We start from the raw sequence: 27,424 nt of genomic DNA, 5'->3' as shown, positions 1-27,424 counted from the left end.
GGACCTCCTATCCCTCTAACCGAACATGGATGATTACTGTGACCAAACAGAACTGCCACCACTTGCTGGCTACCATAGGCGAACCTAGGGGTGGGTGGGTCCCGGCCCACCCTAAGATTTGGTCCAAAAATCTTCACCCTCTCCATTTATATATTTAATCTTATTTATTACTATAGAAATAGCTATTAATTATTATTTATATAACAAGTGATAATTGAATTGAGAAGGTAAAGTAAGAAAATAACATCTTTATTAGATTAGATTGACTTAACACTAAAATATTTTAAAAAATATCACTCTATTAGATCACCCTAACATGAAATTCTAGATTAGCCACTACTGGCTACCTCTACAATCCGTTGGGGGAAAAACAACATCCAACAATACTTTATTAACCCAAATACCATATCTACACTAATAAACGAGTTCTTGTGCCACTGACCATTCCCGAAGTTGTTGCTTTGCCTTTTGAGCATCCTTTGACAAATGAAAGGTAGATGAGATTTTCAAGTCCTTCTTGCTTCAAAGGATCACCGCCCGGGACTTGCAATGTGATTGAAGAACTGCCGTTTCTCGTTGCACCAATCTGCAGCACGGGCCACCATCTCGATCTCATCCGCGTAGTTGCCTTGTTTCGCGACGACGATAGCTCCCCTTGCCTTGGTCATTGTGAATCGAAAGCTCCACCAACATTAATACTTACTCTTACTCTTATACGCCATGGAAAGGGAGGGCTAGGAGCGCCCGGACGTTATGGGCGTGACACGTGTCCTGGAGAGAGACGAAGTCCGACGAGGAACATGGATTTGGCTCATACGCAGCAATCAGTCCATTCGTGTCCTGAGAGAGGAAGTCCAACACGGGATATGGATTTGGCCCATACGCAACATTCAACCAATTCCCACGCCCTCCAGCGTACTTCTGTTCCTGCTCTATACGCATACTAACCATCAACCATTTTACTCTATATTTTCAAGTAGGCGCAGTGTAGCGCGCAATTTACCTAGTCTTTACCCATTCACCAAAATTTCGGACCAAAATTGGTCAAAATAAATATGCACTTAAAGACTCAGCATCAAAATATCAAATGCGAGCCCGTTCGGTTTGCTGGAAATTTCCAGCGCTGGCTGGGCTAGGGCTAATGGGCGAGGGATCCTCTGCTCCATCAAATTCTGTAGGAGCTCGAAAGCACACGCACACATAAACACACACCGTGACGGATGAAAGCGATGGTCCGCAAATAATCTGGGTGGGAACCGAGCCACCGCCATGTCGCCTTCTGCCTGGCGCGGCTGGAACCAGCCAGCCCAGGAAACCAGCAAACCGAACAGGCTGTGCAGCTGAATTCGGCAAAAATTTATATAGCACAAGCTCAAACAGACTCGACAGTGTCAGTGAGAATCCCCGGTCGAGCCGAGCAGCATGCACCACCGTCGCATCCGACGGTCCCGGGCGGGTGTCCGAAACGCTCCCTCGAACGCCTCGACATAAAATCCGGCCTCCTTTTCTCTCTCCTCTCCTCCCTCTCCCTCCTTTTCCTTCCTTCCTCAGATCACGATCTCCGCCCCGCTCCGCCGGCCCCCGATCCATGTCGTCCTCGTCGCCGTCGAGGCCGCCGCCGCCATTCGCACCGCAAAACCCTACCTCAGCACCCCGGCAGCTCGCGGGGCCATTCTCCAACATGCAGATCTCCCACGCGGGCGCGGCGCCCCCGCCCTTCGCCGGCGGCCCTCCCGGGAGCGGCACCGTGCCGCCCTCGGCGATCCGCGCTCCCCAGGGCCCCCCGCCGCCCCCCTCGCAGCCGCTTCCGCCGTTCGCCCGGCCTGGCGCGCCGTTGCAGCAGCAGCAGTCCCCGCCTCCCTTCGGCGGCCCGCCACCCGCTCTGGCTTCGCACACGCAGCCGCAGGTGCAGCGGCCGGCGTTCCGTGGACCACCGTCCGGCCCGCCGCCGCAGGTGCAGCGGGCGCCCTTCGGTGGGCCGCCCCCGGGAGTATCGCAGCAACCTCCGCCGTTCGGTGGGCCGCTCTCTGGAGTGTCGCAGCAGCCTCTGCCGTCCGGCGGGCCGCCAGCCGCTGCGGCATCGCGGCCTGCTCTGTTCAGTGGGCCGCCAGCAGTGGCGTCTCAGCTGCCGCAGCCTGCAGCGGTGCCACAGCGTTCCCCGTTCGGCGGTCCTGTGGCACTGTCAGGTCAACCCCCTTCACTCGTCGGGGGCTCGTTTACCACTGCTCAGGCGCCATCGTTCGGCGGCCCGCCGGGGTCAGTGCCTCAGACAGCACCCACAGGTGGGCTGCCACCACCCTTTGGAGGGCCACCAGTGACGCAGCAGGTGCAGTTTGGTGCGCCGCCACCGTTTGGCGGACCAAGTGCAGTTCTGCCAGGTTCGCAGCCTCCAGCATTTGCTGCATCACAGGCACCACCATTCATGGGTCCTACAGGGGGTAATGCACCAACCTTTGCCCCTCCGGCCTGGCAGGGCCAGGCACGACCAGTGAGTGATTTTCTTCATATTAAGTTTCCCAACTTGTTCATGAACTGATGAGGTTTAGTGAACAAACTAATATAGCTAGGCTAGGGGCAAATGTAGCACCGCAATGTTTAGTTTCATTCCATGTGTGCTAAAGGAATTAATGAGAAAAATTAGGAATATGGCCTACATTCAATAACTCTTGTCGTGGCATGTGTAATTTGGCACGCTTAATTGAATTATTGAATAACTGTGGGTTCCTCTAGGCTTAGGAAGAGTGCCATACCTAAACTGTCATTATCGTTCAGTCAAGGTGGCACTTTGACTTTCATGGAAAATTGGAAATAATTAGGTAGTTCAATCAGAATTGTCTCGTAGCAACTAGTATTTCAACTGTCTGAAATTTTTATTGCTGTTTGAGATTATTCCATAGTGAAGGATTAAAAAAGATGGTTTATTTACAAAAAGGAAGCACTGTGGCTTTTTGATACTTTGCTAGGTGCCTAATGATTTATTCATCTAGGAAGTTAATCATTATTACTTTCATGAGAAGAAATGCCTCCTCTGATCTAAAATGTGAGTCATTTTAGGATTCTCGTTGGTTATCTTTTTGGCTTTCAAGTTTCAGGCTTTGATCATCGGTGTATAATGCATTACATAGTTGACAGCATAAGATTGTTGTTACTCGATTCATCCTGAAAATTGCTTTCAATAATATTTTCATAGAAATGGTTTCGTCAAAATGCCACCTTTCAGAACATGACATAGTTCAATTCTTTATGATGTATCAGGCTTAGCTCAGTAGGTGACTTTTATCCAGACTAATCATTACTAGTTCTATGAAAAGATTTTCTGTGGATCTATTGGTGGATGAGATACCAAAAATTTGTGTCCACCTTGTAGAACATGATACACTGAATTCTATGGTGCTTCAGGCTTATTTATGCTGTTGAGGCGTCTTTTGTCCAGATTGATCATTACTAGTCTGATGAAAAGATCTTTTGTGGATCTTTTTGGTGGATGCGACACTAGAAAATTTCCTTTGAACATTGTAATTAACACTCTTATGGTGATTTGTTCAACTTATTTGTAGGGAGCTGTTCCTGGTGGTATGCAACCATCTATGAGAATGCCTGGCATGCCTGGTGCCATGCCACCCAATGCACTTGGCCAAGGGATGTCACTTGCACCAACACCCACCATGCCATACTCCCCCCATGCCCAGGTCTCAACCCCATCCAAAATTGATCCTCATCAAATTCCACGGCCAGTTCCGGAGACATCAGTCATCATCTTTGAGACCCGGCAAGGTGGACAAGCTGCTATCCCACCGGTATATCTTCAGATCTGTACTAATTTATGATTATATATCTATTTCTAAAATGCTTGTTCCAGGTGGTTCTAAGTGGAACTAAGTTACTTGTTCTATTCCTCTAAGAGCAGTACTTTTCATTGTAGGCTGCCTCCAGTGAATTCATTGTGAAGGACACTGGCAATTGCAACCCCCGTTTGATGAGATGCACAATGAATCAAGTTGGTTTTGAAATTTATTTTTCTCCTTTCATAGCATCTTTCTTTTTTTTTAAACTGTGTATGTTACATATGTTATCAGATACCATGTACAGGCGATCTCTTGACAACATCAGGAATGCCATTAGCCTTGTTGGTACAGCCTTTTGCTCTTCCTCATCCATCTGAGGAACCTATCCAGGTACTTAATCTCAGTGGTTGCACATAAAGAAAAGGGGCAAAAGCGTTTATACCCCTGTTTTGCAGCGAAATGGTGATTTTACCTTCATTTTTTTAACTTTGTGATTTTACCCCTACGATTTCAAAACGAAGGCATATTTTACCCTTAGTCTGTTAAGTCTCTCTAACAGTGTTAATTGTTAGACAAAAGGACAACTTTGCCCATATGTTTTTACCCCTATTTATTATTATAATTGTGCTTTTACCCTTGTATTTGAACAAATGGACGTGCAAGCCACTGTCTTTGGGGTTGCTGATATCGGACAATTGATGCATAACGATATTGTTCATTTTGAAATGTAAGAAAAAGATTAGAACAAAAGTCAATGCATTCGAAGAAAATAAGAATAAAAAACTCGAGACAACTTCTACCGTTGAGGCCTTTCGTCAAACAAGTAGTGCGCACTATTTCTAGCCTCGTAGACTAGCCCGCTGCGCTTACCACCATGGCAGAGTCCTGCAAGCACTCTGTATGAGCTGCGACCTGCTGCTGCACTGCTAACGGGCGCTCTGATCTGCATCGCGTTGCATACCTAAACTGCACGACTGCCACTGCCCTTGGCCCTTGCCATAATGGTTGCCTGGTTGCAGCCCCCGCATGGCGTTCTCAGTGTCCCAAGGTGGTTGCGACGGAGACTGAGCGTGGCGGCCGCAAGTGGCCCTGCGGGCAAGCGAAGTGGAGGGCTGCAGTGGCGCTTGGGCGAGCGGCGGGCACGCGCTGGAAGGGCGGGCGAGCGGCGGGTGCGCGCTGGAGGGACGGCAAGCGGATCCCAGTGCGCCGGAGCTTCCAAACCTAGGTCGGGTGTGAGCCGATTGATTTCTCCCAACAGGATGGTGAAAGGAGATAAGGCTAGGGGTATTATTGTCTTTTCCTCTAGGTGTTTTTTCTTTTTTCTTTTTTTTCTTCCATTTAATTCCAGCAACTCAAACGGTGTTACAAAGTAGGGGCAAACGGCTGCTTCGTTACAAAATAACGAAGGAAAAATCACAAAGTTTAAAAAGAAGGGGTAAAATCACAATTGAGCTTTGGAGTAGGGGCAGAAACGCTTTTTTCCCTAAAGAAAAAAGCTTTGGTATTGATACTTCTTTCTTATTACAGCTTGTGGATTTTGGAGAGATGGGCCCCATCAGGTGTTCGCGCTGCAAAGCGTACATAAATTCATTCATGAGATTCATTGACCAAGGGAAACACTTTATATGTAACTTATGTGGTAAGGGATTTAGTTTTAATGCGACTTTTCTGATTTCCTTTGATACACACTTTATATCAAATCTATGACATTTTAAAGCCTGATGCTTATTTCCCTTTCCCTTGGAAAGATGGTACCATCTTTAGTCAGGCATCTTTGAAATACTTAGTTCTTCTTATTTTTTTTTAAAATATATTTATTGTGATTCTTGATTTCAAACTATATATGTCACTTGTTTAGCATATTCTATTCAGGTAATACTACTTTCCATTTAACAAAATACACTGGTTATACAGGATTTAGCAATGATACTCCAAGGGAGTACTTCTGCAACTTGGGCCCTGATGGTAGGCGACGTGATGCTGATGAAAGGCCTGAGTTGTGTAGAGGATCAGTTGAATTTGTTGCTACCAAGGAGTTTCTGGTGTGATTTCACCTGCTTTTGTGTACCCCTTAAATTTTTCTGAGCAAGTTCATCTTATTATAAACAATCATCTTATCGGTTCCCTTTTGATTGCCATGTTCACCTCATTAAGTGAGTTGTCACATTAATGATGTAGTATTAATCATGATTTCATTATCAATTTCAGGTCCGTGACCCAATGCCTGCTGTCTATTTCTTTCTTATTGATGTCTCCATGAATGCTGTGCATACTGGTGCAACAGCTGCAGCCTGCAGTGCAATTTCCCAGGCTCTTTCAGACCTTCCTGTAAGTTTGGATGTTTTTTTTGGTATGCATTGACTACTACAAAACAACATGCTATCAGCTTTTAGCTGAATTCTACTTATATGACATAATATGCAGTTAATTTGTACGATCTACTGCAAATGTATTGCTTGTTTGTCTTATCTTTGCCTTGAAACTTCTCTTTCTTGTAATTGTCACCCTTCACGAACTTTCTTCGCGGTGAAACAGGTTTGGTGGCTTACTTTTTGAATCACTCACCTATTGATGATTATGTTAGATCCTGGTTACCAGAATCATGGTTTATTGGATTCGTGATATGAGTTCATGATTCACGGTTCACCATTTTTTTAATGTAATGTGCGTCGGGAGCATATCTCTCTGGTTGGTGAATTGGGAATTGGGTTTATTCATAGTACTACCCATAAAAAAAGAAGGGACATGCAAAGAAAAGAAGACCACACTGCACCGAGCCTGATCAGTAATCATCCAGCCTTAGCATCACAACCTCCCACACCAAGCTGCCTTTCCCCTTACGTTGCCCTAGTGCCCTCCAGTCCAGTTCCACCAGAGGCGGAGCCACCACTAGGGCGAGCCAGGGCGGCCGCCCTAGGTCCCTCTAGGTGAGATCAAGAGCATATCTGTTAATAGCAGAGGTAGTAGGAAAAAAGAAAAAGGATGGATCTGAGAAACATAGGAAGAACAGAAAATTGGCTTGCGGAGGACAGGTTACTTGAGAAAGGAGTAAGAGTTCATGCAAGTTGTTCGATACCTTTTCTCCTCGCACGCACTCAGTATTTAATCACCGACTCTCTTGTATTTATATGCGCAGGCACATCTAGCCAAAACAGACACTAGGCTTCCTGATGCGGCGGCCCATAATAGTAGATGCTTCCTCCAGTTCGTGGGTGCTGACAATATCCCCCATTCTCTAACTCCGGTAGGGGCTCATGACGGTGCGGCGGCACCCCCTGAACGCGAGGATGACGGACCTCTACCGCCGAGAGTCGCGAGACTCAGATTGGGCCATTGGAGCATTGGGCGAGAGGACTTCGTGATCTCGTGGGCTGTTCGGTCGAGTGGGCTATGGCCTCTTAAGCGGTTTAGCCTAGCGCCCCAGTCCAATGCTGCGTCTTCTTGCCACTAGACGCCGTTGCTGACTTCGGCAGTTCACCATCCACCCCCGCCTGCAGTCCCACTCACGCCGGCGCGTCGCTGCTGTTGCGCGACGGCGCTCCGCGCCCGCCCGTCCTGCAGCCTGGCCTTGGCACCCACCGGGCACGCCAGCATCCCGTGCGTCGCCGACATGGACGCCTGCAGCTGGGCAGCAAGTCTCTCCGCCTCGCTTTAGTCGTGCAAAAATTTTATAGTAGAACTCCGCCCTAGGTAATTTTTTGGGCTGACTTCGCCACTGTTCCACAACCAAACCTTCAGCTGACGCCACTGGTCTCTTTCCTTTCTGTCCTTTTCTACCACAATGTAGCACAGCCAATGCCATGAATTCCTTTTAGCTGACCATCATTTTCTCACCAATGACTATCAAAATGGATAGCTTGTGTCATCCTTGTGTATCTGATACCCATAGTTTTGCTTGGACTGCTGACTGCTGCCACAGCGTGCCCCTCTCTCACGCTGGTTGCATCCCTTCCCATTTCCATTTTTCCATCCTTATCTTGTGTCCAGTGTCCATGGCTGTACCTCCGATAGCGACTCTCGTATTGTGGCCTCATGCTGCTGCCATCAGTTAAAGCCTCGATCCTTGATATCCTCCTCAGCACCCCACTTTTTGTCCATGTGGATTTGCCTAGCCCTTTGTACCGCCTGCTGTTTCAGAGCAATTCAGTTTGCATTGCATGCAACAAATTGTGGTTCACAGCCTCACTACATGATTCTGGTAGCTATGGTAGATTGTAATCAATGACGAAACTCAGATATGCAGTAGTGCATATTTTTGGCAATGAGTAAATGAGCAACATCTAATTTCTTGACAAATCATTTTATTTTTTTTGTTATCATTATTTTAAAAGATGGATTTGAACTATTCGGTGTGCCATATTTGTTCCACTATATTTGTTGGTTGGAACACAAGTAGACATGATTATTGATTTGATATAGCTATGTTTACATATTTTCTTTCCATGTTTCTTTATTTCTTTAACTATTCACACAAGTTGAAACATAATATTCACTGTTGAACCACCCTGACATTACTTTTGTATCTTTTCTAGGAAGGCCCTCGAACTATGGTTGGAATTGCTACATTCGATTCTGCTATTCACTTCTACAGCCTGAAATGTGCTCAACAGCAGGTATTTTCTGATCTAGTTTGTAGGTATTGCAAGCACTCTATGCATCACAGAGTTATTTTGTGCAAGTCAAAATACTGTTGGATTCTCTTACCTTCTGAATTTCTTATCAGACACTCACGAAAGTGCTGCTACCCTTTTTTTTTCTTATTCTTTTTCTGATCTTTTGGGCATTAAATGTTCACCAAGTTGGTTATTAAAGGAGATACGTATAGTGGTATGGCTATAATGTTGGACAATGGCAACTTGATATAAGGATCTCACCCTCATGCAGGAAGATCTGAGAAAGCCCAATTACTTCAAGCTTGATCCCCAAAACAATCTGCCCGCCTCCATATATAGAGTCCAGCCCTTACAACCAAATCTTCTCAACAAACTATTGAATACTTTAAATATAAAGCTGTCACTAACTTTCTCAGCCACTAGTGCCTGTTTGATCTTTCTTCTTGCGCTGAAACTTCTACCGAAGAACCTGTCCAGTGTCCACAACATTTAGACATTTGGTGACACAGTCTGCAAACCACATTATTTTGGGTGTCAAAGCATCTGAAAATTTCCAATTTATCCTACCTCTGTATAATCTAAGTTAGGACCATTAGTGTCCAAATGTAGGTGGAAGCCAAACATTGGAACCAAAAAGAGATCTTTGACAAACCATACCTCTTTGATACTAAAACAGTTTTTTAATAGGTCAAGTACTGCAATTACTGTCTTCATTATTTGTTGAGTGTTCTTGGTGTTCATATTTTTTCTGAAAAGAAGAATGTGAACTACAATGTTATGTTTATTTGTGAACTAGATCTGAAAGTAATGCTTGATACCATAACCTTGTTTTCAAATTTTTTGCATATATTTGGCAGATTCCATCTTTTTACCAAAGCATATAATGTTTCTTGAAACAAACATATATTCTATGAAATTTTTAGCTGTCTTGTTCTATTAGTTGCAAGCACTGATCTTGCTTTTTTGTTCCTGCTTTTCTTTTCAAAGAAGCTTCTAAACTGTAACTATTTCTGGCTGCTTGCTGTTTTATGGATCTCAAACGTTCAAAGTGCACATTTGCTTTTTGTACTTTGCAGCCTTTGATGCTTATTGTTCCTGATGTCCAAGATGTGTACACTCCGCTTCAAACGGACCTCATTCTTCCAATCTCAGAGGTTTGTACTCACATTTTACATGAATGGCAAATCGATTCTTGTTGTTAGTTTACCAGACCTTCAAATATCTGTTAGAAGCTTCAGTAGAATTAAGAAATCTATCCATTCTTTACAAAGCTCTGAATACCTTATTTTTTGAGTTTTTAGTGCCGTGAGAATTTGGAGCAACTTTTGGAGAGCATCCCAATCATGTTTGAGAACAACAGGGTTGCTGATTCGGCATTTGGTGCTGCAATGAAGGTACTCTCATCTTTAGAATGTGACCTTTTGTGTTTCTCCTTTTTGTACCACTATTTGTTTTCAGACCATACAGTGTTTGATTTACTTGCTAACAGCTGCACTAGCATTTCATCAACTTCACCAGTTTAGTACACATTTACTTACAAAATATGCTGTTTGATTGTGATTAAGGTGTAACCTGCTTGCAAAATTTTATCGTCATCATTATTCTGTTACTTTTGTCTGTTTCATTGGACCAGTTTATTCTGATCACCATGTTGTGTGCAGGCAAGTTTTCTAGCTATGAAGTCCACCGGTGGAAAGTTGCTTGTATTTCAGTCAGGTATTTTTTGATAAAAGAACTTGTCTATTTGGTGGGTGGAAAGGAACCAATTTTATTCCAGCTTTCTTTACAAGTGTTGCTAGATTAATTGCCATTCTCTATTGCTTAGCTGCTGGTCATGGCTTTCCTTGACCAAAATAAAATAGTAAAGCTGTCTGGTGCCACAGATATATATTATTTCTAATTGGTTTATTAAAGATGGAAACTGTTAATGCTGTATCATTGGTGCTTCGCAGTGCTACCATCCTTAGGAATAGGTTCTTTGTCTGCTAGGGAAGCTGAAGGTAGATCAAATATTTCAACTGGAGACAAGGTATGATGCATTTTTAGGGGTATCATGCATATGTACATGTAACATATAATCATATTTGTCATGTCCCTTCCATTTTTTTCTTTGTTAATATTGCACCTTATTTTATTATTGATCCATCGCAATATTTTGTGTGCTCTCCAGGAGGCGCATAAGCTTCTTCAGCCTGTTGATAAGACTCTCAAGACAATGGCACTAGAATTTGCTGAGTACCAAGTGAGAAAACAATAGTTTCTATGTTGTTTGAGAGTTTGGATGTCTTTATAACATTTTAATAATAGAATAACATTGACTTGGTTTTCATTTATCAGGTTTGTGTAGATGTGTTCCTTAGCACGCAATCATATGTAGATATTGCTTCAATATCAGTTGTTCCCAATACAACTGGTGGCCGGGTATGCCTCTATTCTACAGCTGCCTGAGTTTGGTTAAACATGTTTATTTGGTCGATCTTGTTACTCTGCAAATCTGCAACATGCTATAGCTAAATATAGTTTAGGTAATATATTATGATACTTTTATCACTTGAGGTAGACACCGCCAGGAAGAAGGCATAGTATTGTAGGCCTTCAGGAGTTGGGACTTGGGACTAGTGGAGTCTATACATGAGCATGGCCTTTATTTTTCTTGTTTGATTCCAATACCGGCTTCTATTGTTATCAACTTTAGTGGGAATAAAAATCCTGATGTATAATACATTAATACCACATCCTTACAATAGCATATGGCTTATAATATAGCTGTCTCTAGGTTTGCCAATTTCTGCAGTCACTGCGATTTAGATCAAGTGAGCAGTACCTACTGGGCATAAAAAGAGTAAATAAAGTGTCTGATCCGTTTTGACTATGTTTACGTTGAAGGCGTTGATCAAGAATAATCTGCATATATTGTGTGCCTTTGTGCCATGCATATGTGCATGTAACCATGGTGGAAAAGACTTGTCAACACTACATGTTGCAATCAGCACCATACATGCATATCGATATATGTTCTCTTTCAGAATGCCATGTGTATGTCATGATAGAATTGGAACACATATAATTGGATTTTGATAGTCTCAGCTATCGTTCGACACTTAACATGTCCTAAGGACGTTTTTCTTATATCTTATTACACATTGATATGCAGGTTTGTAATTTTAGTCGTACTCAATTCGATGTAATTGTTTGATCTTAAAGGGGATCTTCTATAATTTCGCACATAAGGGATTATTTCTTGGTTTCATCCAGTCATTGATAACTTTATTATCTTTAGATAGTAGTAGATAGTGGAAATGCTCATAAAGGGTCATTAAAACCAAGGATATAGACCTGCTTGCCATCAACACCATAATAGATAGATTTTTCTGAAGAAACCTGCTAGTGGAGGAAGGCCTTCTAGGGATAAGAGACATAGGGGCTAAAGCGAGAGCCAAAAAAGGATATTTCGTGTATAATTTTGAATCCCGGTTCAACATTAGAAGTATAGAACTCCTAGGTACACCTGATTTTCTCATATCATAGCTGCTCATCTCTATGGCATATTCTTGAAAACAATCTTTCTACCTGTTATTGTGTTGTTTGATCCTAATATCTATCCTTTATTTTGCAGGTTTACTACTATTACCCATTTTCTGCTCTCTCCGATCCAGCCAAACTGTATAATGATCTTAGATGGAATATTAGTAGACCACAGGGTTTTGAGGCTGTCATGCGCATCAGGTGTAGTCAGGTAAGTATATGTTAAACCTTTTCTTACCCTTTTGTACCATGTTGTGATAGTAACTTCATTTCTCTCTCTTTTCAATGTGTCATTAGGGGCTTCAAGTTCAAGATTACTTTGGCAATTTCTGCAAGCGTGTTCCTACTGATATTGATCTTCCTGCGGTGAGCAATTAGGATTGATGTGTGATTCTAATGCAGTTACAGGCATCATTCTTTGCTTGCATAACCAACTTGTCTGTACGAAGTGTGATGCATGGGGACATGAATAATAGAACTTTGTTTTGTTGCATTCAGCGTTCATCTGTCTTTGTTGTAGTATTGTAGAGATACTCTCTGGTCTCTGAGGCAGTTGTCTGGTGATGTTTAAGGGTAATGTTTGAACACAAGCTTGTCAAAGGTTGGAACATCCAAAATATACGGGCTTTTTTTTCAAATGAATTTTTTTTGACTTGAAATTCTGGAGCCACAATTATGTTATATTTTGCTATAATTGTTGCCAATTTGGTAACAGATCATTTTGAAGGTTGAGAAACCAAGACTCAGAAAAAAAAAATGATAAGCTGAGCATGCAAACTACCAGGACATTGGTCGAACTGGTTAATGCAATGCCTTAAGTTTTAACAAGCAAATTTGTAAATATAACACTGGTGGGCATGCCATGGTCCTTACAAACAGAAATGATCTAATGTTTCATATATTGTGTTGCCGTGCATTCTTTAGCTACTGACTATTTGTCAGTTTCTTAAGACACTCCTTTGGGCTTTGGTGCAGGTTGACTCAGACAAAGCTATAATGGTTACTTTTAAGCACGATGACAAATTGCAGGAAAATTCAGAATGTGCTTTCCAGGTAATAATTTCTGTTAAATTTGCTCAGTACAGAATTTTCTTATCAGAATGTACTTTTTGGATTTTTTCCCCCTCGGATGCGTGGAAGAGATATTTTTCAATCTTATCTTTGCTCAGTAGCTTATGACTGGTGTAAATGCCTTTTGAATTAACCATTTGCTATGAGACGATGACTTATTTTATACAGTTCAACAGTAGTAGTACAGTGGGGCAAGTAATCTGACAAGTGATTTGTGCTGCATTTTCAGTGCGCACTTCTCTACACGACAATTTTTGGGCAAAGGAGGATACGGGTCATAAACCTTTCCCTTTCATGCACAAATATGCTCAGTAACCTTTTCCGATATGCTGATCTGGAAACACAATTCACATATGTTGTAAAGCAAGGTGAATTTACTGGTAACTTAAGTTCATTAGTATATACTTCTGTTACTTCTACAGTAATCATCACAATTTTGCATATATAGCGAACGAGCGCTAACTCGGCTGGTGGGAGTGCAGTAGCAAAAACCACCAGGTCGGGGGTTCGATCCCCGGCTCGCACAGGGAGGAAAACTCCCTCACTTGTCCCATGTCCAAAGCATAGCTGGGTCCGGCCCTTCTTACGGGTAACGGGCCACTATGTATGGATGGAGCAAGGGTTCGGGGGGTTTTCTAGACCTGCGTGAGGTCTTCTTCTTAGTGTAATGCCGTGGGGGCGGTCTCCCCCCGCAGGTCTAGTTTTTTTTTTTCAATTTTGCATATCTGATCTATTTAAGCAGTTTTTACGAATTCTCATGTATCATACAACAAGAATACCGTGGTAGATTGACTTATTTTGCATAACAGCTGCAAAAGGCATTCCATCGTTACCTCTTTCTCAAGTTAGGGATCAAGTAACAAGTACATGTATCAATATCCTCCAGTCATACCGAAAGTATTGTGCATCTGTAAGTAGTTCTGGGCAATTGATTCTTCCGGAGGCTCTGAAACTTCTACCATTGTATACTCTAGGTATGATTATTTGCTATCTAATTATATCAATTTTTAAATTCGTTGATGCACTTATGATTATGCAACTTCACTAACTATTCTTCAATTATCAGCTTTAACTAAAAGTGTGGGATTGCGCAATGATGGGAGATTGGATGATCGGTCCTATTGGGCCTCTATTGTATCTTCAATTTCTGTGCTACTAGCTATTCCGTTGGTGTTTCCTAGGATGATTGCCCTCCATGATCTTACATCAAGGGTACAGGAGTCAAGGCTTTTTTTTTTCTACCTTTTACATCAAAGTCATGAACTATTAATTAATTTTTAGCTGCAACTTGTGTGTAGGAAGATGATGATTCCCTTATACCGAGTCCCCTTACACTCAATAGCGAGAATATACATGATGATGGAGTTTATTTGTTAGAAAATGGTGAGTATGGTTTTATTTATGTCGGAAATTCAGTCAACCCTGTGACCCTAGAGCAAATATTCGGTGTCTCGTCTTTGGCTGGAGTACCAAATCAGGTAATTCCTTCACCTCATCTCTCTCCATTTACCTCATGTATTTTAAATTTACTCCAGATGTGGATCACAGCTAGAATTATTCATTACACTTGTTTTAAACCTAAAATGTGGCATCCCCTAGTAGACCAATTTCCCCAAGAAACTGAGCAAATTTTGTACAGCACTTTAGGAAAACCTGTCTTTAGGACACTGAAAAACAATTCTTGTCTGTACAAAGAGTGCCCTATGGACAATTGTTTTAGTGTCCTACTGAAAAAATCATGGAAATGCTGTACGTCCCAGACAAATTTCTCAATTGCTGTAAGTTGATTAATGATTTGCTTGTTTCAGTTTGTACTGGAGCCATTTGATAATGAACTCTCCAGGAAAGTAAATGAAGTGGTGAATGAAATAAGGCGTCAGAGATGCTCTTACTTGAGGTATTGCACCAGACTCTCAACTATATTGACAATACAAATCACTTGATTCCAACACTTGACATTCCAAAATTGTTTTTGCAGATTGAGACTATGTAAAAAGGGTGACCCATCTGGTTAGTCTCATGATTTTCTTATCCTTGGTTACCTTCTCTATGTTTCCATTATACTGACACTACACTGTTGCACTGCAGGAGATTTCTTCCGATCACTATTAGTTGAGGACAAGGCACCAGGCGGACTTTCCTATGTTGAGTTTCTTGTACATGTGCACAGGCAGATCCAAAGCAAGATGACGTGAAATGACCGCCACCTCATTGTTGTAACATTTTGGTCAGTAGGAATCCAGAACAAAATTGATTTTTGCATGAGGATAAAACAGAAATGAATGAACCAAGGACTCTCCAATCAGTGCAACCTAGTTCTCACCTGGTGAGTCGTCGTAGAATCGACATGATTCTGCAATCACTTACAAGATCAGTTTTGGTGTAGGCGATATATGTTTCTGTACAGAGATGAGTGGACTTTCGTGTCTTCAATTTTGAAAGTATTTATTCTTGTTAACAGCGGCTGTATTTTGTCGAGAGGAAGCTTATAGTGGTTGGGCAATAATGTTGTATGTTTAGCCGTGAGAGTCATTTGGTTGTAAATGAACAGAAGTAATGATTCGCAAAGTGACATGTTGTGAATATCATGGTTAACATTCTTTTTGGCCACATCGGCACACGTCATATTTACAAACATGCGCCCAACTCTTGAGATTCTACGAGTGTTAGCATTCTCGCAAGGTGTTCAAAATTAGTAAATAAATAAGTTGTGCAAGGTGTTATTCACGTTTTCAGTTTTGATGTGAAGCACTTGCAAAAGATACTGGACCTAGGCGGGTACACGTGGCTTTTGAATTCCAGACCTTACAACTGACATGTGTTTGAAGACTTGTCGGTACAAGTCACAAATTTTTAATTTATAATTTGGACATATTTTGCTTATGTCACATTCTTTATACAACGTGTCGAAGTTCATTATGCTGTAAAAATTGTCATATAAACGAACAAAGGACAACACGACTGCACATTGAGATCAATGCCTATTCTCAGTAAAATTGATCGTCATCAGTCCACCCAAATGGTTCATTTCTTGAAATAACAAAGAAAAAACAAAACCCAATTGTTTCAGTAGAATTTTAAATTCAAAATTTAGGCCACATGCATTGAGATGGCTCATTAGGCATGGCACGCCATTAGCAAAGTTGAATCCTAAAGAAGAAATTTAGCATGGAATGTAACCCATATTACTAATTACCGCAATTGTGCAAAAAAAAATCATTTTATAATCCGATGGGTTATCGACCCATGATGGATTGATAAGAAGGGCCCGTTTGTTAGATTCTGCTTTTCGAAAGCTTGTTTGTGTTGGTTGTCTGGAAAAACTGTTCTGATTTTGCTCACCAGATGTTTGTCTCCACAGGATGCTGAGTTGGTGCTTTAACTGTAAACCCGTGAGTCTATGAGGGTGCTTGAACAGTAAATGCTTAACACTGTGTCCTCTTTTTTTAAACCCTCTTTTTTAGTTTTTTTAACCCCTCCGAACAGCATTCCAGAGCCAGCAAAAGCCCTTCTATTCAATGCTATTCAATTATTTTTCAACACATTAATTCTCATCAACTTGCTTGAAAGTAGCTGCATTGCTCATGTCATGGAAAACATAGGTATTCGTAGAAGATACTTCTGTATCACAGTTGATACTTAATTGCATAGCTAACTTGTTCCTGCCTCTACCATAATAACTAATGCTGTTTCAATCTTGTTATTTTTGTGGAAATGACCTCTCTTATGTTCACATGATTAACTATCACACTGTGAGGAGAGACTAAATTTGTTTAGAGGTAGAAGAAGGCCCCACCTAACAATTATCCTGGATCCACCACTCAGGAGGGACCCAAGTAGGCCTGGGCATTTTTTCACCGAAAAAACCGAACCGAACCGAACCGGCCCGAACCGAACCGAATTGTCGGTTTTTCGGTTTTTTCGGTTCGGCTTCGGGTTGGATTTTTAGGAAGTTCGGTCATCGGGTTCGGGTTCGGTTTTTATCTCGCACCGAACCGAATAGCCGAAAAACCGAATTAGACCCGGCCGTCCCAAAGGGCAAAGGCCAAGACAGCCAGTGCAGCCCACGGCCCATTAACCTGTCCAATATATACCAGCCTGTTGCTTGATATCTTTCTGTCAAAATGAGACTCGGTTTTGTTCGGTTGCACCGAAAAACCGAACCGAAAAACCGACATTTTCGGTGTCGGTTTTTTGTTTCCTTGAGGACCGATCGGTTTATGGTTTTAGACAACCGAATTTTTCTCAAACCGAAAAAACCGACCCGAACTAAACCGAAAAACCGAATGCCCAGTCCTAGACCCAAGGGACCCAAGCACCTTTACTGAACAAGGTGTGAAAGAAATAGATATGGTGTCATTACCCCTTCTACCGTTCAAATGAAATATTACAATTAAATAAAGCATGGAGAAGGGAGCATAAAAAATACAAGCAAGATCACCCCCTTACATTTCTTTTCAATATTTTTAGATTTGGATGAGAGAGTACTTACAGCTAACAAAAAATGGATGAGAGAATACTTAAAGCTAACAAAAAAAATATTTTGGACTGCATCTCATATTCGTCCAAAGTTTGGCCTATCTGTGAACAGAAATCTAGATTTACTTTGGACTTTAGAGTCCAAGGAGTACAAGGAGGAAAAAGTACAACAGGACTTTGGGCAATCCAAATCCATTACCTCCTTCAGGTAAATACTTAACGGAAGGCTACAGAGAGAAAAAACCATACATCCGCTACAATCAGAAATCTGGGCTGTTATGTCATAGGCGATGCTGACTAGATGATTTATGGGACTCCTTACCTTGCCCAACGGTGGGGATAGTCCGCAAGTTTGCTCGCTCCTCTACCATTGCTGTGCATACGCATGATATCAATAAATGGAACAGATGGGGTAAAGATTAGTATATGGTATGTTCATGGAAAAAAAATACATTTTGCCTGCTGGCGAGCTATGTTCTGCATCTGTCCAATGCCAGCCTCTACTGCTTGAGCAACCTTGGCAGACTTGGGGACACTGTCTGCTATCTCATGACTGCAAATGGATGTTCCATGAACTAGTTACAGGATGGTATATGCCTTTAAACAAAAATGGCTAGCAGCATTGTCGTTCACCAAATAAGAACATTAGTGCCCAACACACCCTAGGACTACAACTGCACGGATGAGGAGGTTTAACAACATCTCGCTATCAGGTTATTGCCCTATTTCTCCATGCTGATCAGCAAACTTTCATGGTTGCCTTATTTATCATATCTGGCCATAGTTTGTAACTTCACTTATAAGGCACCTAAAATCATTTTCACATATAAGGCATCTAAAATCATTTTTTTTTAGCATCACAGAGCTTTGTATTAATTCTCAGCAAAATTACAGTCTACGGCTGCTAGTTCAACTAGCCAGTCCGGAAAATCATCAAAAAAGAAAAACGAGCGCTCGGTAGTCGACACTGTCGAAGCACAGATATGAGCCACCGAGTTCGCCTCCCTACCGACCCAACGAACAGAAAACTCTGAGAAATTCTTGCCTAGCTCTGCGATATCAAAACACAGACCGCCGATGTACGATCTTGTCGATGATGGATCCACGAGGAGTTTTGCTAACCCTTGACTATCCACCTCCAGAATGCATTTGTCGAGTCCCCTCTCCAAAGCGAGTTCCACACCCTCCTTCGCAGCCATTGCTTCTGCAGTGAGGGCGTCCGGCACATCGTCAAGCCACCTCGCCTCGGCCCCCACAAGTCGTCCCACGTGATCACGGATGACGACTCCGGCACGGCCTGAGCACATGGTATTATCAAAACCTGCATCAGTATTTATTTTCATCCACCCCGGTGGAGGAGTATCCCACACCTTGCTGACAACAGGTGGAGCAGGCTTCGCCACCGGCTTCAGATTCTCCAATTCTTGCATCAAGCTTGATATAAATCGCGCCATAGCCCCAGGCTCCCAGGTCTTCCGCTCATGACGGCGGTCATTTCGACTCCTCCACAGCGACCATGCCCCGCATGCTATAAGAGCAGCCGTGGACTGGGAGCAAACATTTGGCCGGAATACATCTGAAGCCCACGTCCAGGGGTGTAGATATGGTATTGCTCTCCCCATAAGCTTTCTGACCTCCTTCCAAAACATCTTGGCAAGTGGGCATTCAAAGAAAACATGATATAGCGATTCAGACGGGTCACCGCACACCTCACAGTAACTCTCTTTCTCTATATGTCTCCTTAACAACTCTGATTTTGCTGGAAGGGAATTATGCAGCACCCTCCACCAAAACACTCTGACCTTTGGAGGTACATCAAGCTTCCAGAGTTTGGCCCAGAACCCTGAATCATCCGACACCGAGGTCTCGCTTGAGGCTGCCATTGCCATGGCAGTTTGCTCCTCCTTAAGAGCTCTGTATGCCGATCGGACTGAGTAGCAGCCATTCTTCTCTAAGGCCCACGCAACGACATCCTCCTCCAACCGCATGCTTGGCTTTATCTTGAGCACTTCATTCGCCTCAATCGTCATGAAAGACTTCCGTACCTCTCCCTCATTCCAGCACCTAGTTCCCGGGATAAAAAGGTCATGTACTCTTTCCGCGGTAGCCTCTGGCATACGCAACAGCGGCTTGAACGAGCGCAAGCCCGGGATCCAGTTCTCCTCCCAGACACTAATATCTCCAGGGCCGACCCGCTTGATAAGCCCCCGAGCCAGAATATCACGTCCGTGCAGGATTGACCTCCAAGTAGCCGAACATCGCCTCTTCCTAGTTGCCAAGAGGAAATCAGAATTTGGGTAATACTTTCCTTTCAGCACCCGCGCACACAAAGAGTCCGGTCTAGTGATGAGTCGCCATCCCTGCTTCCCCAACATAGCCTTGTTGAACAATGGGAAGTCTCTGAAACCGATCCCTCCCTCAGCCTTTGCTCTAGTGAGTTTCTCCCAACGAAGCCAGTGCAACTTGTGGTTATCCAGGGAGTAGACCTGGGCATGGGTCACCCGACCCGAACAACCCGACCCAACCCGCCCGAAAAAAACCCGACCCGAGCTACGTGGCGGGTGGGCGCGGGCCGTATTTTTTGACCCGCAACAATCAACGGGCCGGGCATGGGCCGTGATTTTTGACCCAAAACCCGACCCAACCCGAAAAACCCGACCCAAAGGCCAAAAAACCCGACCCAACCCGAAAAAAAACCCGACCCGACACGCCCGCGCAGGGTGCACGGGCCAACCCGACCCGACCCTGTGATAGGTACGGGTCGGGCGCGGGCCGTCCTATGCGACCCGTGACCCGACCTTGACCCGACCCGAACCCGACCCGACCCGACGTTTGCCCAGGTCTACCAGGGAGCTCCCCCACCAATAGTTAGAGACTGCCGATGTCAATTTTTTGCAAACCATTGGAGATAGCTTGAAACATGACATGGCATAAGTTGGTACTGATTGGGCATTAGACTTGAGTAACACTTCTCTCGCAGCACAGCTCAAAGATTTTTCCGCCCAACCACCAATCATCCCCCGAACCCTTTCTTGCACAAAGTTAAAGACACCATATGCTCCCCTCTCACACGCAGTAGGCAAGCCAAGGTATCTCTCACCCAGTGCCTCAGTCGGGATTTGTAAGCTCTCATGAACTGCCTCTTTGTCATCTTGCACGCAATTCTGACTGAAAAATATTGCAGATTTACTCTTGTTTACAAGCTGACCAGAGCCCCTATTGTAATCCTCCAGAATACTCGCCACCCTAGCAGCTCCCCGTTTGGATGCCTGGGTAAGAATCAAACAGTCATCCGCGAACAAAAGATGTGAGATCCACGGCGACTGTCTGCTCACCCTCATCCCTCTTGAGATGTAACGGGGCCCGATATTCTTAATCATAGATGAGAGACCTTCTGCACACAGCAAAAACAGGTACGGTGAAATCGGATCTCCCTGCCGGATGCCTCTGGAAGGTTTAAAAATCTCCGAGAAAAACCCATTGACACGAACAGAGAAAGAGACCGTAGTAACACACTTCATCACCCGAGTACACCAAGTTTCAGAGAAACCCAAAGCCCTCATGATAGCAGTTACACTTGTGCTGAATAATTCTATGGACTAAAAGCACTGATGTCATAATTAGTCTATGCAAACATCACTGACTGCTGTTCAATGATATGAACGGGAAATTCAGGTCCCTTTGCATTTTTCAATGTGAAATATAAAACTGCAGCAATTTAGAATAACTGTGTTGCAGATTATGTTGGGTGGTTAGAGGAAAAAAAGAGTATGTTAGCTCCTTTAACAGAATCCATTTCCAACAATAAAAATGGATGAACGGCTAAATAAAATGAAAGAATTTGCCCATGTTCACAAGGTATACTAACTGAACCCAGATAATCAGCTAATTTATGCAATCACTAATCCCCATTTTATCCTCTTACCTCAAGTCACTAAGCTCAAGGGTGAGATCACTGATTTCCATGACAGAGAGCTTTACAGCAGCCATGGTACTTGGTAACTCCTCTAGAGCTGCGTCAGCCAGCATAGAAAATGAATTCGCGGCTCTCCTCATAGCCTGATGAGTAAATTGAAGCTCAAAGTTCCATCGGACGAATTTGTACTATGGGATATCAGTTCGAAACTTTACAGCAACCAATTTAATATTGAAGGAAAAACCAATGGCATGACTGTTGCAGTTTCCTGCCTTCTCTCAACCTTTCATACCACCATCTCTTATTTCAAACTCCAGCAATTAACTCCTCAACTTTCAGAATTTCAGAAAAAGGAAAATAAACTCAACTTTCAGAACATTATTCCTTTTCTTTTTTATCATACTCGTTATATGTCACATTAACTACTGTATGGATATTGGATAGCCAGCGAGCCATGATATCAACTAAAAAACAACTTTTCAATAACAACATGCATCATGAGAAATAACCAGAATAATGACTACAAAAAGGTCATGAATTGTAACTGCTACTTTTACTGTTCCTTTTACCATCTCTGCTTTTTCCTTCTTTAAAATTCATTCAAGTTTGAATGCTTGATCATGAAAAGTAATATCCAAACCCCCAAATGGTATTATCTCTGACAAGACTAACTCTTATATGAGGGGTTATCTTCAGGGTAATATACTGGCTGTGCCGCTGTGGTTGTGATCCTTGCTGCAAGGGAAAGAAATGCAGAGGAGTGGCATGACGAAAAAGAGACAGATATCATGGAGATCGCAAACATGAGATTTATGGACAAGCTGTGCAATGTTTAGTTCTAACACTATGGCTTGTTGAGTTTTTCATATTTGGCTTGTTATTCAGCCTAGTGTTTGAGACTTGTGATACTGAGCAGATATGTCATATGTTTCCTTGAAAGCAGAGGATGGATGTTTCATTCCATCATCAAAAAAGATATCCTTGCCCCCCTCCCCCCCCCCCCCCCCCCACACCACCCATGTAAATTTGAGAATCCATGACCACCTATAAGGCTAACTGCATGAGTTTTTTCACTGAGAAGTTATTTCTCAACTGATAAACCCTCAGTTGGCACAATGTTTAGACATTTGTCTAGGATGAAAGAGGTAGAAGGCATGCAAACTATTAACATTGATGTTCATAACAAAAGAGAAGCCACATTATTAACAGTTCCAATCATCCAATGGAAGATGCAACTGTAGCATTGGCCATATGACAAGCATTGTGAATAAATCAATCACTCCAATACCTACAGTGAGGATCATAGTAACACCTTAATTCAGCATAATGCACTACAACATTTTTACCATTATAGTTCCTCATAATTTCACTGAACTGATAAGGTTGACAAAATCTTAAATTCCTGAGTACTTCATTTAGTCCTAGAATATGTCTAGGATTCAATTTGAGAGATCAGTTCCCAACAAGTTTAGCTCAAATATTAAGCAATTTTATTTTTTTTATTCTCAAACATATGGCTCTATGCTAGATTGATACAACAATCTCAACAAATATTGCAGCCAATGACTTAATAAAAATAACAAATGTCCAACATATGCAGATGAATCCATTTCCCATCATGAACCCAAAGTGGTATCAAGAAGGATGGGGCATGGTGGCAAAGCTGTCCTCCCAATAAACATCAGTAACAATTAAGACTAGAAGCCAACACAACATAATCACACAATGCTATACTTCACTGGCTTGCAGGACTTACCAGCATCGTCGGAATCGCCACGACCACCATCCCCGTGAACGCCACGCACGTCTGCACCACACAAACCAACGCAGTCCATCAGCTCCAGATTGCTGGGCGAGAACCAGCCCCGGGAAACCAAATCAAGAAGCACCACTTTGTTCAGGAGATCGGCGCGGGCATCTCACCGTGACGGTGACAGCGGCCAGGAAGAAGAACACCGGGTCGCCGCCCGGCGCCGCGCGGAGGCGTGCTGGAAGGCTGAAGCCGGCGCCCACGCTCGATACGTACTCCCCATCCCCGAACTCCAGCTGCTCCTCCGCCTCGGCGTCTTTATCCACCACCGCTCCGTCCTCCTCCGAAGCCTCGTGGCTGGTGCCTGAGACGCCTTTCTTCGGGAGAGGAGGGGATGGCGGTGGCAGTGGTGGCGGGCGCCATGATGCAAAGAGAGCGCGCGTGCGGCGGAGGTGGCGGGAAGTAGGCGCCGTGCCGAGGGAGACGGAGACGGGAAGGAGAGGACAGGGAGGCAGCAGAGGGCGGAGACGGCGGAGACAGTGGTTGGCGGCTTCCATGGGGGCGGGGAACGGCGGCGCGGCCGCGAGCCCCTGCGCCAGTGAAAACTGTGGAAGTGACACTTTTAATAAAGGGTTAATTGGATCCACGCTATTATAATTATCCGAGTTTACTGATCTGCCATTACTATTCATCATATTGGAACCGTGCCATTACAATTTCAAAACTCTCCGAAACATGCCATTACATACTCTTTCAACGTGTTTCTCAAAATTTATTGACCAAAATAAATTTGGTAGTTTTTCGTTTTCACTCCATCATATTTCTTTTTTTTCTTTTCCTATGTTTTTATTCCTATGTTTCAAAAAATGACCCTTTAGTCTCTATAACCTTTTAAAACCATATAAGTATTAGTTATCACAGTATTTTTTCAATCATTATCTAAGATTAAGAGATCATTATTTAAATTGAAAAGTACAGCTAGGATAAACTTAATTACCTTAGTCGATAAAACCAATTAATCAAACTTGCTCATCAGCAGACTTTTTACCACTCTATAACCTTGCCCAGTTCTAGTAATGTGGTACTGGGGAGATGCTATAACAATATATTTTAGAGATGTCAATTGGTGACTCTTAGGTGCCTCTCCAACTCTATTTTGTTCAAAATTTTGCGCTAATTTTTCAAACTGAGATCTTATTTGAAGAATTAGTATAAAATTTTGAACTAAAGAGGGTTGGAGGTGCACCTAAAGGTCACCAATTTGCATCCCTAATATATTTGTACACCCCTATGCAAATAACATATAAAATCTCATGAAATGGAATAATCAACCCAAGTTCGTGCCATTTGGACTGTCTAAATTTTTTTTTGGATCAATCACATTGACCAACATGGCACATGTGAGGAAAACCGTATCCACATACTCAATCTGAATATCTGATGGCTCAATCTACTGATTGGTTATGTTGTTAGCTCTGATGGTGATTCCAGCCTGTACGATAGGTTGTGCGTACATCAGAGAAGGAGCACAAACTATTTTTTCTAATCACATGGCAATTAACCCATAACTGTTCCAACTCCCTTTGACCAATTGATCTAATCAAACCCTTCACCGAAAGATCCATCACATGAACCTGACATGAAACCGTAATAGATCATATCTTCTAGAACAACATATCTTCTATGTGGGCATGATCCAAGTCACAAACTAAGCAAGATGGCTCTGGTGCCACTAAAACGAAATGAGTAGGCTATGCTATCTATAAGAATTAAAATTCTACCTCGTTCAACCAGTAAACATGCGAGGAAGGGGATTGTGAATCATTACCACTACTATATGTGCAGCATAACAGAAGAGTAGATGTGTGTCGGTATAGAGGAGGTGGTCAATCATCTCATTCTTGTCCTAGCAGCAACCACACATCGTTGGAACAGATCAGCTCAACAGCAGTGCATCCATGGAGTCCACATATACGACGATAGATCATCGTGCATGGGTGTGATGACACCACGTATCCAGCTAGGGTTTATGATTAGGCCAGGTGGGGGTGGAGGCTAGGATTACTCACATGGAGCAACTCACCTCTAGCCACACCCCACATATTTATGGAGCATTTGCTAATGGGCTTTCATGTTATAGGCCCATTATAATCCTTTTGGACACATCACCAACAGTCCCTACCCTCCTTATATGATTCGGGGGTAGGGTTACAAGTTAGTTGGATGCATCTCCTATAGTCGGTTACAAGATTTAGTCTAATTATAATACACTATAATAGAAATATTTTCTTTTAAAATCCACACCTAATCTCTGGCATATCTTTGTAACTTCCTTGCAGATGATATGTACCGCACTCATGTATCCATCTTGACCCATTATCCATAGGAGGTAAGACGATCCATCTCATAGTACCTAGGGGTCATATCCCTATGGACATCGTTAGGAGATTCTCTAGCTAACACTACTGTAGCGACCCATCACTGCTAGTTTGTGAGGGCACTAGATCTAGTTTGGAGGTGTTAGGGGGAGGTTACACGAACTGGCGGTGATAAGGGACTTCTCATTTGATGGTTTAGGACACGGGATGGTGGTGTCACAAATCGACGGTAATGATCGTTTTCACTTTCATGTCTGGTCCGGATCTCAACCTAGCAGTGATAGGTACTTTCAGCACTGAAATGCAGACTCGTATTAAGATCTCTCATCTTTGAAGATCTCTCATCTTTGATAGAGGAGCTTTCATCAGAGACGCGACCTTAGGATCTCGCGTCTCCTTTGTAACTCCACATTGGGGACACGGGTTTTTGATCTATGACTCGGATATCCTGTTCCATTATCGAAGACGTAACTTGTTAATTGGTGTCTCCGATGAGTTACCATAGGCGATGTGTTTTCTTTTCAGCCAGCGTGGAAGAACATATTGGAGACGTGTTGAGTTTATCTTGTTTCGAGACGTGTTACAAATCAGTCTCTCTGAATGGGGGTGTCTTCATTGATGGTTTCTTACATAGTGGAGCCACCCACTAATGTGGTGAAAGTCTATCACCGCCAATTTCAGCTCAACTGGTGGTGATGAGGCGTTGGCAACAACCAAATCTATAGTAGTGTAAAAAGCCTAACTCCAGATTTCATACTGCATCGGCAGCATATATACGGGCTTCGTATCGTCCCTAGAGTTTTCACACATTGGAACCCCTCATCTCTTGTGGCTGTTAGTGCAGTGTGCATGTCTGCATCGAGATCTCGGTGCTATTGAAGTTGTTCCATGTCCACTGCTTTCTTCATGTTGGTTGGTGGTTCTCATCTTTTATATAATTTATCTTTGGTTCGTCAGATACCAAAACCATTCAGCAAACTTATCCCTCGGTTTTGCTTTCTTCAGAAATCAGACCTATGTATGATAATACCTCAACTGAATAGAAAATTAACCCATCAGTGTGACCATTGGCCTAACTATTATGACCAGTATATACTTGCAGTATTGTCGGATCCTTGCCACCTATTCCTATAGCACCTAGTGTTAGAGTGCACAACGAAATCTGGTCTGGCCTGCTATACCCACGAGCCAGCGCCCTACCAGACCTAGGTCTATCAGAGGCCAACCAACCGAGGCCTTAGACCTAACTCAACCCAAAAGACTAGCCCGATGGATGAGAGCTACCCTCACCTTATATGTTGTACTCTTCTACTATTAATTTTCTGATGTGGAACTAAATTTAACAATTTCTCTCGTCACACATCAGGCCCAACTCTTTCATTTCCAAGTTAAAACCCCTAGTATATAAAAGAATGAAATTCACATACAACCTATGTGATCTCTCGGAAGATGTTATCCAGGCCCCGGTGTCCAACTCTCCAGCCAAGCACAAGCTGTGCGGCCATTCAGAGACGTACCCTGGAGATATTCTAGATTTCCCTCTTATACTACTTATTAGAGTGCACAGTGAAATCCAGCCTAGCCCCTATACCCACGAACCAGCGCCCTACTAGACCTAGGTCCACCGGAGTCCAACCAACTAAAGCCTTAGGCCTAATTCAATCCAAAAGACTAGCTCGATAGGTGAGGGCTGCTCCCACCTTATATTGTGCTCCTCCACCACCAATTTCTGATGTGGGACTAAATCTAACACCTAGTCCTACTTTCTGCCAAAGTGTATATTTATCTTTTCAAACCAGTAGTTTGAGTGAAGGTCTATTTATCTCCAAGCGTTGCACTTGATAAGTATAAAACAGTTATACAACCTATACTCATACCAAGCCAGTCTACCGTTGCTTCAATTTATC

At 43.1% G+C, this 27,424-nt stretch overlaps 1 protein-coding gene across 4 annotated transcripts; it reads left to right on the top strand.

Moving 5' to 3' along the window:
* Positions 1-1,466: 1,466 nt before the first annotated feature.
* Positions 1,467-15,619, top strand: LOC120666089 (protein transport protein Sec24-like CEF). Of its 4 annotated transcripts, none has more exons than XM_039945873.1 (24): positions 1,483-2,488; positions 3,558-3,797; positions 3,923-3,997; positions 4,077-4,175; positions 5,313-5,424; positions 5,700-5,827; positions 5,994-6,113; positions 8,318-8,398; positions 9,475-9,552; positions 9,700-9,792; positions 10,060-10,114; positions 10,351-10,427; positions 10,569-10,640; positions 10,736-10,819; positions 12,015-12,134; positions 12,221-12,289; positions 12,899-12,976; positions 13,224-13,374; positions 13,804-13,968; positions 14,061-14,206; positions 14,293-14,472; positions 14,803-14,891; positions 14,973-15,004; positions 15,083-15,619. In XM_039945873.1, exons 1-24 carry the CDS (start codon positions 1,589-1,591, stop codon positions 15,187-15,189), a joined length of 3,351 nt encoding a protein of 1,116 aa, XP_039801807.1. In that variant the 5' UTR covers positions 1,483-1,588; the 3' UTR covers positions 15,190-15,619. The 4 variants fall into 4 exon arrangements, 2 of the variants coding, with proteins under 2 accessions (XP_039801807.1, XP_039801808.1); XM_039945874.1 differs by having other exon boundaries at positions 1,487-2,488; positions 13,224-13,362; XR_005671548.1 differs by having other exon boundaries at positions 1,467-2,488; positions 14,293-14,891.
* Positions 15,620-27,424: the final 11,805 nt, after the last annotated feature.

This window comes from Panicum virgatum, chromosome 3N (assembly GCF_016808335.1).
Source record: "Panicum virgatum strain AP13 chromosome 3N, P.virgatum_v5, whole genome shotgun sequence".
In the NCBI taxonomy this organism is placed as follows: Eukaryota; Viridiplantae; Streptophyta; class Magnoliopsida; order Poales; family Poaceae; genus Panicum; species Panicum virgatum.
Note: the sequence above shows the minus strand (reverse complement) of the source record. Positions and strands in the feature narration are given on the sequence as shown.

Excerpts from the sequence above, each read along its gene's own strand:
- LOC120666089 (XM_039945873.1), top strand. The coding sequence starts at position 1,589 with ATGTCGTCCTCGTCGCCGTCGAGGCCGCCGCCGCCATTCGCACCGCAA. Across the intron at positions 3,998-4,076 it reads TGAGATGCACAATGAATCAA|ATACCATGTACAGGCGATCT; the intron begins GTTGGTTTTGAA and ends ATATGTTATCAG. Across the intron at positions 6,114-8,317 it reads AGGCTCTTTCAGACCTTCCT|GAAGGCCCTCGAACTATGGT; the intron begins GTAAGTTTGGAT and ends TATCTTTTCTAG.